This window comes from Eretmochelys imbricata, chromosome 2, assembly GCF_965152235.1.
Source record: "Eretmochelys imbricata isolate rEreImb1 chromosome 2, rEreImb1.hap1, whole genome shotgun sequence".
Classification (NCBI taxonomy): domain Eukaryota; kingdom Metazoa; phylum Chordata; order Testudines; family Cheloniidae; genus Eretmochelys; species Eretmochelys imbricata.
In genome coordinates this window covers 252,421,546-252,439,945 of record NC_135573.1, presented here as the reverse complement: position 1 = coordinate 252,439,945, position 18,400 = coordinate 252,421,546, and the positions used below count along the sequence as shown (strand labels likewise).

Below are 18,400 nucleotides of genomic sequence, written 5' to 3'. Positions count from 1 at the left end.
ATCGTATTCGCTGCTCATTGCCTGGAGCCAGAAATCAAAGCGCACAGAAACTGGGGAAGCAGCTTGGACGCCGGCTCGGCAGCCAGTGGCATCAGGCGACGCTTTCGTCCTCTCTCCCCTTCTGCTTTTTTTTTTCTCTTTCTTTCCCCTGGGAGTTTGCTGTGAGCCGAGCTAGGTTTTCAGGCATAGAAACTTCCCTGCTCCCGGCCGCTGGGTCCTGTCTCCCGGGCTGCGATCCGGTGTCTGTTGCTCCTTTTCAAGTTCCTTCCCGAAAAGCCACAGGGAGAGATAGCTGGAGAGGAGCCCGCCCGCCCTGCCCAGAAGTGCAACGTGTTTTGAATGAGGCTTCCCAGTTTGCAGCCTGCTCCGCTCGGTGGCTCTCCTGGAATGCGACCTCGGAGACGCCGGCCCATCCCGGGGAGGCAGTGACAGCTGCGATCCGTCCGCCCCCCCCCCGACAGCCCCCCCTCCAACCCCATTTAATACCGATCCTCTCCGGCGCCATTCGCTGGGGTTCGGCGTGTCTGGGTGGCTTGCAACCTTGGCTGGTGCAACATCCCCGGGGCCTGTTCTTTGTTTTTGTTTTTGGTAATTCCCCCGTTTCCCCCCCAATGCTGCTGTTGAAGCAAGGGAGAGAAATAAATATGCTGTCTCCCTCCTCGCTCTGCCCTGCACCCCAGCTCCACTGATGCGCTACGGAGAAGAGCTCACTTGCGTGTAGCATGCTGTAACCCCCGCACACCCACCCACCCACCCCCAAAAAGCGCCTCTCGTGCCCCCCCCCCCCCAGATTGACTTCATGGCTTCGCTGTACCAGCGATTCGGTGGGAAGATCAACACCTCCCGATCTTTCCCGGCGCCACCCGAGGCGAGTCACCTTCTGGGGGCTCAGTGCACCGAGGAGAACAGCGCTGCCGGCCCGCCCGCCCGCCAGCTGCAGCCGGAGAGCCGAGCCCGGTTCCAGTACCAGCCCCGGAGTGACGCCGAGGAGGAAGATGTAAGCCCCCAGCCTGGTTTGGGTTTTGCTCTGTTTGTCCGAGTGTCTCGCGTGTGTCTGTGTGTCCGGAGGTCGCTTGGCTGCCTTCTCTCTCCCTGTCTTGATCTGCGCCCCGCTTCCCCGGCAAAGGCCAGCGAGGGTACTTTATTCCTGGCCATGTAAACAAGTCCCCAGACCCCCTCGGCTCCCGCTCTCCTGGGCTGTCTGGGAATGAGCCGGGTGGGGAAGGTCGGGCTGCTGTGCAATGTGCATGGTTTGGGTGCTTTTGGAAACCGCCCGTGTAAACTGCCTCCGTGCCCCTCCGAGTGTGGCTAGAAGTTTTTGCCTGGGGCAGAACCAGAAGGCTTCGCCTTGCCCCCTTCTTGTCCTTCCTGCCCGGCTCCAGAGCCCTGCCGGGGAGAACTTCGCACCCGACGCGGCCATTTTTGTTTTGTTTTGGTTTTGCTCGAAACTCCTGGTTAATGACCCAACGTGATGAGACGCGAGCCCCCGGAAGGTGCTGGATGCAAACTTCTCTCCCGGCACGTTCCCTCCCGCCGCTGCCGCGGGGAGTAGCGATTTCAAAGGGGGGCATTTGCATATTGCCTTAGTAACAAATGACTCATCCTGGCCACTGGCTTGCTGCTGGGACTCCTGGATGGAAAGAATTAAATCACCTTGGATCGATTGTTCCTAGTTTTTTCTTGGGGGGAGATTTAGAAAGAAGAGGGCCCCGGAAGAAGGTCCAAACAATCAATCCATCAGTTTCCCATCACTATTTCAGACTGGCGTGCTATTATGTTTGTAAAGGGGTTTCTCTCTCTCTCTGTGTGTGTGTGTGTAAACTGCAAGGGGGAAAGTCGCTGCAATTTGGAATAATATTCCTATCTATTAAAATATTTATTTTCCCTAAAGGTAGGTTTGGAACTGTGATCAGTGTTAATTATAGAAACCACTGATAATGATCCCTTATAAGTACCGACTGAGAGCGTACTTTTATGTCTGAATCCTTGAGATCCCTGTTGAGAGGGGACTGCAGCGAAGGGAGTTGTGGGATTTTGGTTTTGCCCTCCCCCTCCCCCCACATGAAAACTTTTTGTAGTTGTAGCAGGTAAAGCGGATTAAGTTTTTCTAGCAGAGAGGAAAGTTGGCCTCAAATCCTCTGGCAGGATTTCCATTCTGTTCATTCCAAGGGCCAATAGGTCGCTGGAGATGAGTTTACTTTTCTCGGTGGCTGGTGAAATCCTCACTAGCATCCTAAACACGACACACAGTTCCCGGGGGTGGCGGGACGCCTAACGTAAGGTCACGCGCACAAACTAAAAACACCGGAGACTTTTTTTTTAAGTGTTGATTTAAAAACTTTTCATTCTGAAACTCTTATCTCCTGCGATGTGACCCTGGAGCGGAAATGTGCCGAAACTTCAGCTCATTGGCCTCTAGGTGTCGCTACGAGAAAGCGAAGTTGCTGCTTTGGTATTGGTCTCCGGAATATCTTTCTCCCCTGGATTTTTTTTTTTTTTTTTAATTTAGCTTGGAGCGTATCTTTGTGGGTTTTCAATACGACAGATGTCTGGAACGGGTTGATCATCAAAAGCTTTGAGCCAAGAAACAAAGGGAATTTAACATGTGCAGATGATTTCCGCTGACACTGCTCTAAAAAAACCAAACAAACCCTCTTTCCCAAAGTTAAGCTCATCAGTGAAGTGATCTGTACGACAAAAATCTGTATTGCAAAGGCCTTCAAGCGGGGGGCAAGTAAAGGTGATGTATGTACACAAACAGTTCAGATTAATTCCAAAACCCAGGCTGCTAGACTGCAAGGGGATTTATTTTATTTTATGTATTTAGAAAAAGAACTTCGCCGTTGACTGCGAGAGCTAAGTGTACCATGTCAGGGAGTTAGAGCTTGGGAACTGCAATGCAAATGTAATTGATTCATAAGCTTCACATACGTTTCCCTAAAGAATCATTTCGGCAGTTAAAGTTAAGATGTAACCGGAAAGGAAGTAATGAAATTTGCCTTTAGAGTGACTATTGTAGAAATATTCAATGAATATTTCTGACTCAGGTTGGGCTAGGAATTCCAAATAGTCACATAGTTGAGGTAATAACCCTTGGTTTGTTTAGATCTGTGCAGTAAATCGGCATTACTTTTTGGAAACTAGTTGTGCTAAGGGAAGGAATAATAAGACACCTTTAAGGTGGTAAAATTTAATTTTGAAAATATATTTTTTCCAAGAAGCAGAGGTACAAATTATGCTATACACCCCCTCCACCCCCACACTCACACCCACACTTCCCCATTAGCTCCAGAGAGCTGTGACTTTGGGAGCTGTCCCAGGTGCTGACGTGATTCAGCTCTGCCAGGGAATAAGTACTCTCGCTTTGCACTGGGCAACTCAAACGGAAACTGGTGGCTTTATTGCTCTGTTGTGCCTTGTTGTCAGTCTGTGAAGTGTGCTCAGATATACACCAGACGGATTTCTGACCTTGGCCAGTAAACAGAAACAGAATGATTCCCCCCCTCCCCCGCCTTTTGCAACTGAACTGGCTGCTGAATATCTGGATGACAGCGACAATAAGGCTTTCTCAGGACAAATTAATGCAGCTTTTGGCATAAAATCCCTGAGGGGAAAACAAAATTTGAGGCAGGCACAAGGACAAAACTGGGTGCATGAAGTGCAATGGTTGTGTGATTTGGTGATATATATGTGCAGAATCCACTGACACTGAAGAGAGAGAATACTGACTGCTGGCAGTTCTACTGAATTGTAGTGGTATATGATATTGCTATTTGTAATTAGGGGGAGCCTGCCCGTGATTGACTGCTAAACCCCTTTTGAGAGAATTAAATCTCTGATGTAAATTTCACAGTGAGACTGAAACTGAATGTTCAAGATATTTTTCCCAGTAGAGGATTTTTTTTCTTTTCCAATTTCAAATTAACAGTTTCTAAGTCAGAGGTAGGAAATACAAAAATAGTTTTTGTGTGTGTATGGGGGGAGGGGTAATACTTCAACTAAAAATGTAGCTAAGATTTCTTTTTAAAAACCACTAAATTGTTTTATAATGTGCTTAATAATCAGGCAGACTGAGAGTGTTTGAAAAGGCTAATGATCATGATCATAAGGTTTTTATACCTTAAAGATATTTATTCTGCATTCTATATCATTAATTGGTTTTATGGGTCAATTATTTTCAAGTATTTCTTAAGTATCAATACATTCCCCAGTGCTATACAAGACAGATGAAGACGGGTCTGGCCTTTCCAACCCATGCTGTTGTTTATATGCAATATTTCCCGTTTCCTATGTATTACTTTCAGTACTAGAGAAAACTTACACGTAATTAAAATAAGAAACAAAAACCTGTATTGAAGTAATGCAGAGTCTGATTTGTACCCCCACAATTAAAAATGAGGAAATTTCAGAGTTAAGATTGAAACTCCTCATCCCACCATGAAGTAGCTGGTGAGAGCGAGGTGAGTTTCATCATGGAATTTGAACTTTTATAAATGAGATAACACAGTTGTCTGGATGCAATTGGTATTTTGGCATCTAAACTTCACAGTAGTTAATTCTGGTAGCTGGTTCTGCATACCAAAAAGAAACAAACATGTTCAGTGATTTGGGGCATCCTGAGAACTTGTGTAAATATTGATAAGTTTATGACATTTGTTCTTGATTTTGTTATACTTCTGTATCATCCTAAACTGCATCCCTGACTCAGTTCTCTTTGCACAAATCAATCTCCCATTGGTTTCAGTGGAAGTACTGAATTGACCAGTTATTAAAACTGTAAAAATGAGTGGTCATGTAAACATAACCCAGATGACATAATAGTTTTGCTATTAATGTGCCTTTTCAAATTAATTTATTGGGATATGGTACAGTACCTTTGAAGAATGTAATCAAAGTCCAGTAATAGCAGAGTATTAATTTATGTTCTGGCAATGTAATCACCGTTTTTTCCTCTATGAGATTCATGTTTTGTATATTATCATGTAAACAGGAAATCTTTCTAGATGCTGGCTTTAGCTTATTTCCCCCACATAAAGTAGAGCTTTTTCATTTTTCCTAAGCTTACTTTTCTTTGGAGTTATAGTGATTAATGGGTTTAATTTTTGCAGGCAACTGCCAGGAGGTGCTGAGTAAGATGTACATGCTGATTGTGTATAACCCTGTTCCTTTTAATTACTGTGACGATAGCAATGCATTAATCAAGTGCATAAGAAATTGAGCACTTCTCTGTAATACAGAATATTGATCTATTTCATAATGCATTGACTATTAAAATGATAACCACAGTAATCCTTTTAAAATTAAATTCCTGATGATAAATGAAGTGTTAAAGCTTTCTACTGAAGTATCATATATAGATTTTCTGTACAAAGAGCCAAATGCTGCATTCCTTTTTCATTTATTCTTCAGGTAAAACTCCTATTTTTTGCCTGAGTAAAGGATTGGACCAAAATAAAGTAGCTCTCATTTTTACTTTGAAATCTGGAATACTTTTCATTCAATTTTATATTGAATATTTGCCTAGTTGTATAAATTTATGCTAATTTTTAAAAGAAGAAACTTAGATATATATTGTAGTTTTATAATTTTCAACAGTGATAATTCAAACTGAGTCTATTTTATAGAAGTGATCATTTCAGTTTTAAGTAGTAATTCTAGAAGATAAAAAGATGTGATTGCTGGTTTGAGAAGTAAATCAAAGGTTACATGTTTCATTATTGTTCAGCTTGTTTGAACAATATTACAAATATTACAGCCCCTGAAAATATTTGACATTTAATATGTAAGATTTGCTAACACCTGCAATAAAAGTATTATTTTTCAATCCATTATTTTACTGTTGGATAAGCTATTGCTTCCCAGAAGAGTGTGTCCAGGTCAGTCTTATATAAAGGGTTAGGCAAGAGCTGCAGAATAACTTAAATGTCAGAAATGGCTCAGTCCTTTCCCAAACAGATGATTTTTTTTAATTGTATATATTTTGGAGTGGTCATTAATCAGTATATAGTGAAGTAGTCCATATGGCTACCAAAAATCTCTGTATAGATCAGATCAACAGTTTTCTTTCTGCAGTATTTGATGCCTTCTAATGGTCTCGCCTGCAGCCTATTCTTGGTAGGCTCTAGGATGTTGGGTGCAGTTATCCTGCTCTCTGTATGCGACTGAGGCCACTAATTTCAGTGGAAGCAGGATTAGGTCCCTATTGATTCGTTCAGCCCATCTCTTTAAATTAATAAAAATGCAGTTTAGTTCTATGAAGAGTAATAATTATACATTCATAAAGTTAATCTTCTCTCTGATTTGTCTGAATGCGAGTTAATTATATATTTCATTATGTAACTTAACATTGGATAATTTAAAATTACAGCAATAGGGGCTTTTCATGTATTGCTTAACAGTTGCTATATTTGGAATTCAGTGGCTTCATGATTTTTGTTGCTGGTTTAAAATTAACCTTCCTGTTTTGCAAGCCTTACTAACAGTGATCAGGCCTTTGATGTATTATGCATCTATTAAAAATCTGCTAGGTAGAATATATTTTTAAGACACAAGAATAACTATGCAAAGAAGTTGACTCATCTGTCTTGTGATAGTGAAATGCACAGTAACTTGAATCTCACCGAGTTAGAGTACTCAGCTCAGGTCCTTCCTCCTGAGCTTGCAGGGGCTGGGAGGAATGGGAAGAGAAGGTACAGAGTCCCAAGAGGGAGTACTTTGTATTGCTTTTAAAGGAACTTTCCAGCAGACTAAAAGAAAGAGACTGGTGGGCTCCAGATGAAGCTGTATAGAGCTCTCCATTATCATGGCTTCAGTGAATGGCAAGAAATGGGGGCGAGAAGGGTGGATTCTCAGAGCTCCAAGAAAGGCTTCGAAAACTCCCCTGGAGCACTAGAGGAAGACAATCTGCAGGAGTAGAATCATTCGTATAAATGTCCTTTAAGGGCTCGATTCTACAGTCTGCATTCTAGCAAAGATCCCCTTCAAGCCCAGTGATTTCAAGTTGCTTTTACAGGGAGTTTTTACCTAAGTAAGTAAGGCCTGCAGGATGTGACTGGCAGAGTGCAGTTCGAAGTATGGATTTTCACACTGTGACCAAGGGGTGGCAGCATCTCTTATTTAGTATTTTGCCATAGATCACTTAACATAGCAATTTTTTGTAGTAAGTCATGAACTATTTGTTCATATAGCCACTCCTGCATTTAAAGGTTACCTATGTGTTTCTGTTTATTAAGGGCTAGTTTCCCAGATCTGCAGAAGAGGTCTGTGTAGGCTCAAAAGCTTGTCTCTCTTACCAACAGAATTTGGTCCAATAAAATGTATTACCTCACCCACCTTGTCTATTTATTAAGGGTCATTTTTGTTGCTTATGATTTTCTGAAGGTTTTATAATTTCGCCAGAAATTTGGCACGCTCTCTCTGTCAGGGACTAATGAGATTTTCAAAGTTTCTTCAAAAATGGTTTGAGCCATTTTAAAGCATAGTAGGAGTGGGGGAGAAATTCATGCTCTTTGCAAAGAAAAACTGTTTGCTACTTTTTAATAAACATTTCTCACTCTCCAGAGGAAAGGGATGGAAACTTTTTATTTGGTAGCGTTATAGGGTAAATTTTCAAAAGCGCGTAAGAGATTTAAGAAACTAAATCCTGTTTTCAAAAGTGATTTAGGTAGTAAAACTTAGGCTCCCAAGTCATATAGGCATTTTTGAAAATGTTACCCATAGTCCTTAGGTTGTAGATGTGCCCGATATTGGTATAGTGAAAATTGGACTTCCTTTGGCTAAGTTATATGAGTTAAAATGCATTTTGCCTATGTGCACTAGATTATGTTAATAAATCTGACATTCTCCTACTGGTCTATTGGCAGTGTCCATGTGTGTATAAAATGAGCAGAAAAGTCCACAGAATAGTCAGTTTCTCAGGATCCCACTGGAAGTGCACGTGTATGCACCATGAAATAGAATGGAGTATAAGTGTTAATAGGTACAGAATCGTATAGTACGATCTGGGAAGGTATTCTGGGGAGTGAATGGATTACACTTGTTTTGTGCTTGTTGTGCAGAGGGGATGTCTGTGCGCTCCCCCATTTTGATGCCCATTAAGTGGCTGGGCACGTTCTGTCCCCCGTCTCCCAACGTTAATTTTTTTCCATTAGCTTGGAAGCACTTTGCTGCAAGAACTTTTTATTATTTATTTACTTGTATAACGGTAGCCCCTACAGACCCCATTTGAGTTTGGGGCACTATTGTGCTGGGTCCCAAAGAGCTTAAAAACTAAATAGAAAAGGCTGACAAAGAGTAGGAGAAAGTAAGTATCATTATCCCCATTTTACAAATAGTGAAACCGAGGCACAAAAGGATTAAATGATTTGCCCCTGGTGAGACAGGAAGTCTTTGGCAGAGCTAGGCACTGAACCCAGATCTCCTGAGATCCCAATCCAGTGCTGTTCACCACCTGACCTTCCTTCCTCGCTATTTCTTAGCTCTTACTTTGTCTTTTGAGGCTTAAATTTTTTTATAATCCTGCAGAATGCAGAAAAACCCGCACAACCACACCCGCCCCCTCCCCCCACCCAAAAAAACCTACAGAGAAACCGAATATCACTGGCTTTGGAATATTCTTTTGTCCCTTAAGCTATTTTATTTGTTGGAGGGTTTTGCTGTGAGTGTTTCAGCAGAATTCTTAAACATTCTCTCATGTAACTTGTCCTGTTAGTAGCCCTAGAGCACTTGCTTTTTGTCTTTGCTCAGGCTAAGCGGACAAAAGAAGAACATAAGAATGGCCATACTGGGTCAAACCAAAGGTCCATCTGGCCCGGTATCCTGTCTTCCAACAGTGGCCAATGCCAGGTGCCCCAGAACAGGTAATCATCAAGTGATCCATCCCCTGTCGCCCATTTCCAGCTTCTGGCAAACAGAGGCTAGGGACACCATCCCTGTCCGTCCTGGATAATAGACATTGATGGACCTATTCTTCATGAACTTATCTAGTTTTTTTTTGAACCCTGTTAGAGTCTTGGCCTTCACAACATCCTCTGGCAAGGAGTTCCACAGGTTGACTGTGCATTGTGTGAAAAAATACTTCTTTTTGTTTGTTTTAAACCTGTTGCCTATTAATCTCATTTTGTGTCCCCTAGTTCTTGTGTTATGAGAAGGAGTAAATAACACTTCCTTGTTTACTTTTTCCACACCAGTCATGATTTTATAGACCTCTATGCTATCTCCCCTTAGTCCTCTCTTTTCCAAGCTCAGAAGTCCCAGTCTTATTAATCTCTCCTCAGATGGCAGTCGTTCCATACCCCTAATAATTTTTGTTGCTCATTTTTGAACCTTTTCCAATTCCAGTATATCTTTTCTGAGATGGGGTGACCACATCTGCATGCAGTATTCAAGATATGGGCGTACCATGGATTTATATAGAGACAATATGATATTTTCTGTCTTATTATCTATCCCTTTCTTAATGATTCCCAACATTCTGTTTGCTTTTTTGACTGCCGCTGCACATTGAGTGGATGTTTTCAGAGAACTATCCACAATGACTCCAAGATCTATTTCTTGAATGGTAACAACCAGTTTAGATCCCATCATTTTATATGTATAGATGGAATTATGTTTTCCAATGTGTATTACTTTGCATTTATCAACATTGAATTTCATCTGCCATTTTATTGCCCAGTCACCCAGTACTGAGAGATCCTTTTGTAGCTCTTTGCAGTCTGCCTGTGACTTAACAATCTTAAATGTTCAAGATGTCATAAAGAGGATGTATCCTCATGAATATATGTTATATTCGTAGCAGATTTCTATTGAACATGCTCAGAAGTATGTTTTTAATTTCTTTTAACATCTATATTTTTAAATTATTTTCCTCCAAACAAAGCAGACACTAATCAATAGTATTCCTGCTTCTATCAGTTATCTCAAAGCCCTTTAGAAATGCAGATAGACATCATTATATTCATTGACAGATGGAGAGTCTAAGACAGAGAAAGAGTAAGTGACTTAGCAAGTCAGTGGCAAAGCCTGAATAGACCCATTTCTCCTGACACAGTCTGGTGCCCTGTCTAGTCAACTACAGTACATCATTTGTCATGGCTCAATCAAGAGAAGTGCTGAGAATGCTGGACCCAATCCTGCACAGGGCTTAACCGCATGAATAGCCCCATTGACTCATTGAAACTATTTATGTGCTTAAAATTAAGTACATGCTTAACTGCTTTGCTGCATGCTCAGTGCCTTTCAGGACAGAGCCCTCATTGACTACAGTATTCACATTGCATTTCAAACATTAGGTGATTTTCTGTGGCTGCTTTAAAAAAAAAATGGTTAGAATGTTTTTACAAGGAGATGATGTTTAGGTTTATTCTTGTTTGTCAATAGGAACTAAAAACATTTTGCTCCAACTTTCCAAGAAAGTTCAGCCCCAGACAGACACCAAACCATGAACATTGCTTCTCAAAAGCTGAATATTTGGAAATGTAGAAGTATGTGAAATGGGAAGGAGACAGTGGGAAAATGCTTTGCAACCTGAACTCTTGTTATGCTGCAAACATTCATTTGTGGGAGTTTAATACATAAATACATTTGTTATTACTTATTTATTACTAAAATGAGTTCTAACCCCACGACAGCCCATTGAGTTTTGCCCATCTTAATTTGATTGCTATTTATTGCTAAATCTCTCCTAATGTTCTCGTAGCTACAGATTCCATGACAAAATTATTTGTTTTTCTCCTATTTCCATTAGGTACCAGAAAGAAAGAGGACACTTAGAAGACCAGGCATCTATTAAAGTGCAGATAGGAATGCTGTAGAAAGCCACAATGATATTTCTATAGAACCATAAATGGCCTATAGTGAACTATGTCTCTCCAGTTCTCCTTGTTTTGCTGTTTGCTATAGTGAGTACAAAAGCATTATTGATACAGTCCTTCATTGTCTCTCTCTGTTTTATATTAGGTAACACACTATCTATTGCTCAGGCATTTGTAATCCTAGGTACAAAAGGGGCACCTGAAAAGAATTCTAAAGGGTACTATAATGCTTCACAATTATATCTCTAATAATACAGTCTCTGCTGAAACAGCTGTTTCATTCGCCTGCAAACCACAGGGTAAACAATACTTGTCAAAACACATACAGTGATTCACTGCAAACGTTGCAATTAATGAAGACGGACACAGCCATGGTTTAATGCCACAATAACCTGATCCATTTTAGTTACGTTATGAAATTCTGCTTTGCCAGGCCTGCTTTATTACCTGTAAGCTAATTTTACTCAAAATACAGATTTAAGTTTAAATGTTATAGGTTGTCACTTATAGAGTGACATGTTAAGGAAGGCCGCATGGACTAGTGGATAGAGCCTTGGGCTGGGAGTTGAGGGACCTGAATTCTATTCCTGGCTCTTCCACTGACCTTCTGTGTCACTTTGGGCAGACTACTCCTCTCTTTCTGCCTCATATATTTAGAATGTAAACTCGTTGGGGCTTTCTGTCTGTTTGTATTAGAGAGACAAGGTGGGTGAGGTATTGGACCAGCTTCTGTTGGTGAGAGAGACAAGCTTTCAAGCCACACAGAGCTCTTCTTCAGGTCTGGGAAAGGTCCTCCAAGCCTCATAGCAGCTCGCACCACAGGGCCCAGATCTCAGCTGAGGCCTCTAGGTGGCGCTGCACAATTAAAGAAGTGCTGCCTTTTGACCCAGAAGAGTCTACACTTCAGTGGCATGGTGAAGTAACTCTTGTACATAGAATTATAACGTGCTTTGGGATGAGAAGGATCCATAGAAATGGAAGATATTGTTCCATTGATATTACTGTGGTCCAGTCACCCATTCTGTACCAAGCAACTCTTGCCAGAGCATCACTAATTCCCAAAATATCTGATTATGCCCTGTTTGTGGTAGGTTAAAGGCCTTTCAGTCATTGCTGCGTGTCACATGCAGTGCCATGAGTGGATAATCACTATAATGCACATGTGCTTCTAGCTAAGGGACACTAATAAGCATCTGTAACTTTGAAAATGTCAGAATGAGCCAAAGTGCAGGCAATTAGATAAGGATAATGTAACAGATAATAAGAATATGCATGATGCGGGATGAGTAGTTATCAGACTATTGTACTTTGGCTGCTAAAGCGCTGTGTGTCATAAAAGCAAGTGGCTTGTTGGCTGGGGAGAACATGCTGCAAGTTGTCAGAGACGGAAACATGAGTTAATGCGGTGTAGTGACAAGATTAACCCTGGTGAGTGTAAACATACATTTCAGGCTGTTGATGGATGGAAGTGTTGTGTGGGTTAAAAGTCATGTGCTTATAACATGAGAAAAGAAATGGGAGCAAATATGGAAGAGATGGTTGGCAGGGTGGGGTCCTTTCTTAGAAGGTGTTTCAGAGATAACTGGCTCTGTGGATGAGGGGAAAGCGGTGGACATGTTGTTCCTTGACTTTAGCAAAGCTTTTGACATGGTCTCCCACAGTATTCTTGCCAGCAAGTTAAAGAAGTATGGGCTGGATGAATGGACTATAAGGTGGATAGAAAGTTGGCTAGATTGTCGGGCTCAACGGGTAGTGATCAATGGCTCCATGTCTAGTTGGCAGCCGGTATCACGTGGAGTGCCCCAAGGTCGGTCCTGGGGCCGGTTTTGTTCAATATCTTCATAAATGATCTGGAGGATGGTGTGGATTGCACCCTCAGCAAGTTTGCAGATAACACTAAACTGGGAGGAGAGGTAGATACGCTGGAGGGTAGGGATAGGATTCAGAAGGACCTAGACTAATTAGAGGATTGGGCCAAAAGAAATCTGATGAGGTTCAACAAGGACAAGTGCAGAGTCCTGCACTTAGGACGGAAGAATCCCATGCGCTGCTACAGACTAGGGACCGAATGGCTCAGCAGCAGTTCTGCAGAAAAGGACCTAGGGGTGACAGTGGACGAGAAGCTGGATATGAGTCAGCAGTGTGCCCTTGTTGCCAAGAAGGCTAAGGGCATTTTGGGCTGTATAAGTAGGGGCATTGCCAGCAGATCGAGGGACGTGATCGTTCCCCTCTATTCGACATTTGTGAGGCCTCATCTGGAGTACTGTGTCCAGTTTTGGGCCCCACACTACAAGAAGGATGTGGAAAAATTGGAAAACATCCAGCAGAGGGCAACAAAAATGATTAGGGGACTGGAACACATGACTTATGAGGAGAGGCTGAGGGAACTGGGATTGTTTAGTCTGCAGAAGAAAAGAGTGAGGGGGCATTTGATAGCTGCTTTCAACTACCTGAAAGGGGATTCCAAAGAGGATGGCTCTAGACTGTTCTCAGTGGTAGTAGATGACAGAACAAGGAGTAATGGTCTCAAGTTGCAGTGGGGGAGGTTTAGGTTGGATATTAGGAAAAACTTTTTCACTAGGAGGGTGGTGAAACACTGGAATGCGTTACCTAGTGAGGTGGTGGAATCTCCTTCCTGAGATATTTTTAAGGTCAGGCTTGACAAAGCCCTGGCTGGGATGATTTAGTTGGGGACTGGTCCTGCTTTTGAGCAGGGGGTTGGACTAGATGACCTCCTGAGGTCCCTTCCAACCCTGATATGCTCTGATTCTCTGATTCAGGGGATTCTGGTTTTCAGTTTCTATTGTTGCTTGTTTTCAGTGCTTTTTTTTTTTTTTTTTGCTATTTTAGTGCCTTTGTAACATTCCAGAGAACATTTTTCTTTGAACAGTCTCATTCACACCCTTGGTGTGCCCACAGCAAAAAAACAGCCACGTACCATGCCACTGCTGTGTGTGTCCAAGATGAGCACCTCAGGGAATGTCTACACTGCAGTAAAACAGCTGTGGCTGGCCTGTGTCAGCTGAGTTGGGCTGAGACTGTGGGGCTATAAAATTGCAGCGTAGATGTTTGGGCTCAGGGACCCTCGCCCCTCACAGAACCCCAGAGCCCAGTGTCCAGCTTGAGCCCAAATGTCTACACTGAAGTTGTATAGCCCTGAATGGAGTCTAGCAGGCAGCCTGTGCTACAACCTTACTACCTGTCCCTCTCCCCCATGCTTAACCCGATCTAATGTCCATTTGTGGGGGTTGGGCAGGGCCCCCCAGGCCACCCCTTTTTGGGGTAACTTACATCTATACCAAGAAGGAGCTGTGCTTGTGTTCCTTAACAGCACTCTGCCCTCTACCCTTACCCATATCCATTTGTGCCTGGGCTCTCCAAATGTGTCCCACAGAGTTCAGGGGAGTGACATGCATGTTGCTTACACATCTACCTTCTTGCATCTGTCTGGGCAGACTCCCTTACAACTCTGTTAATTTGGGGTGCAAGGAGGGAGCCAAGGCTCAGATCATGTCTCCAGCATAAATACTCACAGAAAACGATTTAAACATTCCCTTGTGATGATTTGAGCATGTGGATTTAAATTCACATTTCCTGAACATTTATAGAATCATAAAAATGTAGGGCTGGAAGGGACTTCAAGAGGTTGTCTAGTTCAGCCCCCTGCGTGGAGGCAGGCCAAGTGTACCTAGGCCATCCATCCCTGCCAGTTGTTTGTACAACCTGTTTTTAAAACCACCAGTGACGGGGATTCCTCACTCTTCCTTGGTAACCTATTCCAATACTTAACAATCCTTATAGTTGGAAAATTTTTCCTAATATCGAACCTGAATCTCCCTTTCTGCAAACTAAATTGTTTACTTCTTGTCCTCAAGCAGAGCTCGGTTGCTCTGAATGTTCCTAGAAAGCGAATTCAAAAACGGTGCAAGCATAGTCTAAATGATTAATTTCACAATCTGAACGAGTGCTTGTGGAAGAGTTAGGAGTGGTTGATTTTTTTACAGTTTAATCAATAGCAAATTATATGCCCCAAAACAAGTTGTTAAAATCTCTCCAGTGAATACAGTGCTGCATAACCCTTTATTACATCCTCCCATGTTGTGGAGCTTGCACCAAGATGAGATTCTGAAGACCTGTGCTTTCAGAAAGATAGTAGAATACTGGTGGATTGGAAAGATATACAAGAAGGCTGCTGTCAGAAGGCTGACTGTGCAATTTAGTATAAAATTTAGGGAGCTGCAGTGTGAATCAGCAGGTTGAGTTTCCCCTAAAATTTCCACAACAGGCTCTTCTTTTGTTAAAGACGGTTTGTGCCACTCCAACCTGAACAAGTATAATTTAATTTGAAAGCAATGTTTTGCATTCCCTTTCACCTGATCTCAGTTGGTGACGAGCCATAAAATTTCTCCTTGGTCTACTGGAGTTCAATAGATGAGAATTTCCTAACTTGGTAAAATGATTAAAAGCACTCCAGATGTATATTATCAGTGAGGCTTCTGAGAAAGAGCTCATTCAGTGGTCTTTAGGAGCCAGGGTAAGAGGCTTTGTGAACACTGATTGAATGGGAGATTGCCAAAGTAATTATTAATAGTAGGGAAGGTTAATAAAATGTAAGGCTTTATGTTAAAATTAAATTCAAGAACAAATAATGGCATATGTGTAAGAGAGAGCTTTTACAGCTTGCTGCAGTGTATTTACATTTGACAAGGCTCAATGCTTTTGGCAATGGTGAGAGGTAAATGTGGCTGCCTTTTTGGCTAGCAAACCTTTCCTGTACCTTCTCATTTCAAACACATTTGAAATCAAGACAGACTGAGAAGATCAGTTTTGGTTTATTTTGTTTTTTAAATACTCAACTAAGTCTCAGCTGAGAAACCCACCTCCAGCAGCAAGCCATAGGGTAAACTAAACTGATTACAGTATTCTTACATGAACTGTTCTTGATTGCAAAAAGAAATCATATTAGGATAATCACGCTCTATTCATGGATATTCCATATCCAGAAAAAAAAGGTGAAATTGCAAAACATTTGCTCAGCACTGTTGTCTAGAGGGGCATCTCCCTGCTTCCCTTTTCCCACGTATTGGCCAAGATTTTCAAACTGACTAATGACTCTGGATGTCTCAATTTTTAGGAGAGACGCATTAAAAGCCTGACTTCCCAGGGGTCGGGTGCTCAGCACTTTCTGAAAATCGGCCATCTTTTTGGTGTTTCAAGTTGGGCACCCAAAACCACTAGTCACTACTAGCAGCCCTGGCTGTTGCTTTTAGTGGAATGGATTGCTAAAGGCCTGATCCAAAGCTCACTGAGGTGAGTGGGAATCTTTCCATTGACATCCGTGGGCTTTAGATCAGGCCCCCAATATGTATCTAGCACACTTAGCACTTATAAAGTGCTTTTCATCTGTGTAGCTCAAACAAATTAAGAAAGCTGGATCCTTCCTGAAAATGCTCAAGAGCCTATTCTAACCTCAGTACTTATGTGACCTTCAAGGACGCTCAATGGAATTATGCATGTCTTCTGAGAGGCAAGTAAGCTTTCTGTACCTAGAGTAGAGATCCTCTTTTAAAAGACAGATAATATAATTTTCTGTAACATAGATTCTTCCCTCGTCTGGAAATTGTGGGAGTGAAGAACGTCTTTCTACCTTTTGGGGGCCCATCTGGAATTAGGCACCTGAACCTTGTCCGGTCCAGGTGGTCTCAACCTTTTTTCTATTGTGATTCCACATTCAGCGTTCTACAGTCATTGCACCAAACATGCATGTGGTGGCAGTTCCATCAGTATTTAACAGCAGGTGGTACAGCCAATGGCTGAAGACCCTGCCTCCAACCAGGAAGTGCCAAATAGAGCCAAAGCACAGTTGTAGTTGCAGCTAGCAAGGGATGTTAAGGGTAACAAGAAGGGTTTCTACAGGTATGTTAGCAACAAGAAGAAGGTCAGGGAAAGTGTAGGCCCCTTACTGAATGAGGGAGGCTACCTAGTGACGGAGGATGTGGAAAAAGCTAATGTACTCAATGCTTTTTTTGCCTCTGTCTTCACAAACAAGGTCAGCTCCCAGACTACTGCACTGGGCCGCATAGCATGGGGAGGAGGTGACCAGCCCTCTGTGGTGAAAGAACAGGTTAAGGACTTTTTGGAAAAGCTGGACATGCACAAGTCCATGGGGCCGGATCTAATGCATCTGAAGGTGCTGAGGGAGTTGGCTGATGTGATTGCAGAGCCATTGGCCATTATTTTTGAAAACTCATGGTGATCAGGGGAGGTCCTGGATTATTGGAAAAAGGCAAATATAGTGACCATCTTTAAAAAAGGGAAGAAGGAGAATCCGGGGAACTACAAACCGGTCATCCTCACCTCAGTCTCTAGAAAGATCATGGAGCAGGTCCTCAAGGAGTCCATTTTGAAGCACTTGGAGGAGAGGAAGGTGATCAGGAACAGTCAACATGGATTCACTAAGGGCAAGGCATGCTTGACCAACCTGATTGTCTACTATGATTAGATAACTGGCTCTGTGGATATGGAGAAAGTGGTGGACATGATATATCTTGACTTTAGCAAAGATTTTGACACGGTCTCCCACAGTATTCTTGCCAGCAAGTTAAAGAAGTATGGATTGGATGAAAGGACTATATAGCGGATAGAAAATTGGGTAGATCGTCCAGCTCAACGGGTAGGGATCAATGGCTCCATGTCTAGTTGGCAGCCGGTATCAAGCAGAGTGCCCCAAGGGTCAGTTCAACATCTTCATTAATGATGTGGTTGATGGGATGGATTGCACCCTCAGCAAGTTTGTGGATGACACTAAACTGGGGGGAGAGGTAGATATGCTGGAGGGTAGGGATAGTGTCCAGAGTGACCTAGACAAATTGGAGGATTGGGCCAAAATCTGATGAAGTTCAACAAGGACAAGTGCAGAGTCCTGCACGTACGGCGAAGGAATCCCGTGCACTGTTACAGGCTAGGGACTGACTGGCTAAGCGGTAGTTCCCCAGAAAAGGACCTTGAGATTATAGTCGATGAGAAGCTGGATATGAGTCAACAGTGTGCCCTTGTTGCCAAGAAGGCTAATGGCATATTGGGCTGCATTAGTAGGAGTGTTGCCAGCAGATTGAGGGAAGTGATTATTCCCCTCTATTCAGCACTGGTGAGACCACATCTGGAGTATTGCATCCAGTTTTGGGCCCGCGCTACAGAAGGGACATGGACAAATTGGGAGAGATTCCAGCAGAGGGCAACGAAAATGATTAGGGGGCTGGCGCACTGAGACACATGATGAAGAGGCGAGACTGTGGGAACTGGGTTTATTTAGTCTGCAGAAAAGAAGAGTGAGGTGGGATTTGATAGCAGCCTTCAACTACCTGAAGGGAGGTTCCAAAGAGAATGGAGCTAGGCTGTTCTCAGTGGTGACAGATGACAGAACAAGAAGCAACGGTCTGAAGTTGTGGTAGGGGAGGTCGAGGTTGGATATTAGGAAAACCTATTTCACTGGGAGGGTGGTTAAGCACTGGAATGGGTTACCTACGGAGGTTGTGGAATCTGCATCTTTAGAGGTTTTTAAGGCCCGGCTTGACAAAGTCCTGGCTGGG

The 18,400-nt window shown here is 42.7% G+C and overlaps 1 protein-coding gene across 1 annotated transcript in view; it reads left to right on the top strand.

Moving 5' to 3' along the window:
* Window positions 1–799: 799 nt before the first annotated feature.
* DPP6 (dipeptidyl peptidase like 6) overlaps window positions 800–18,400 on the top strand; it is a 614,028-nt gene continuing 596,427 nt past the window's right edge. The window contains exon 1 of the mRNA XM_077809495.1: window positions 800–997. Coding sequence (XP_077665621.1) covers window positions 800–997 — 198 coding nt within the window. The remainder of the gene's footprint in view (window positions 998–18,400) is intronic.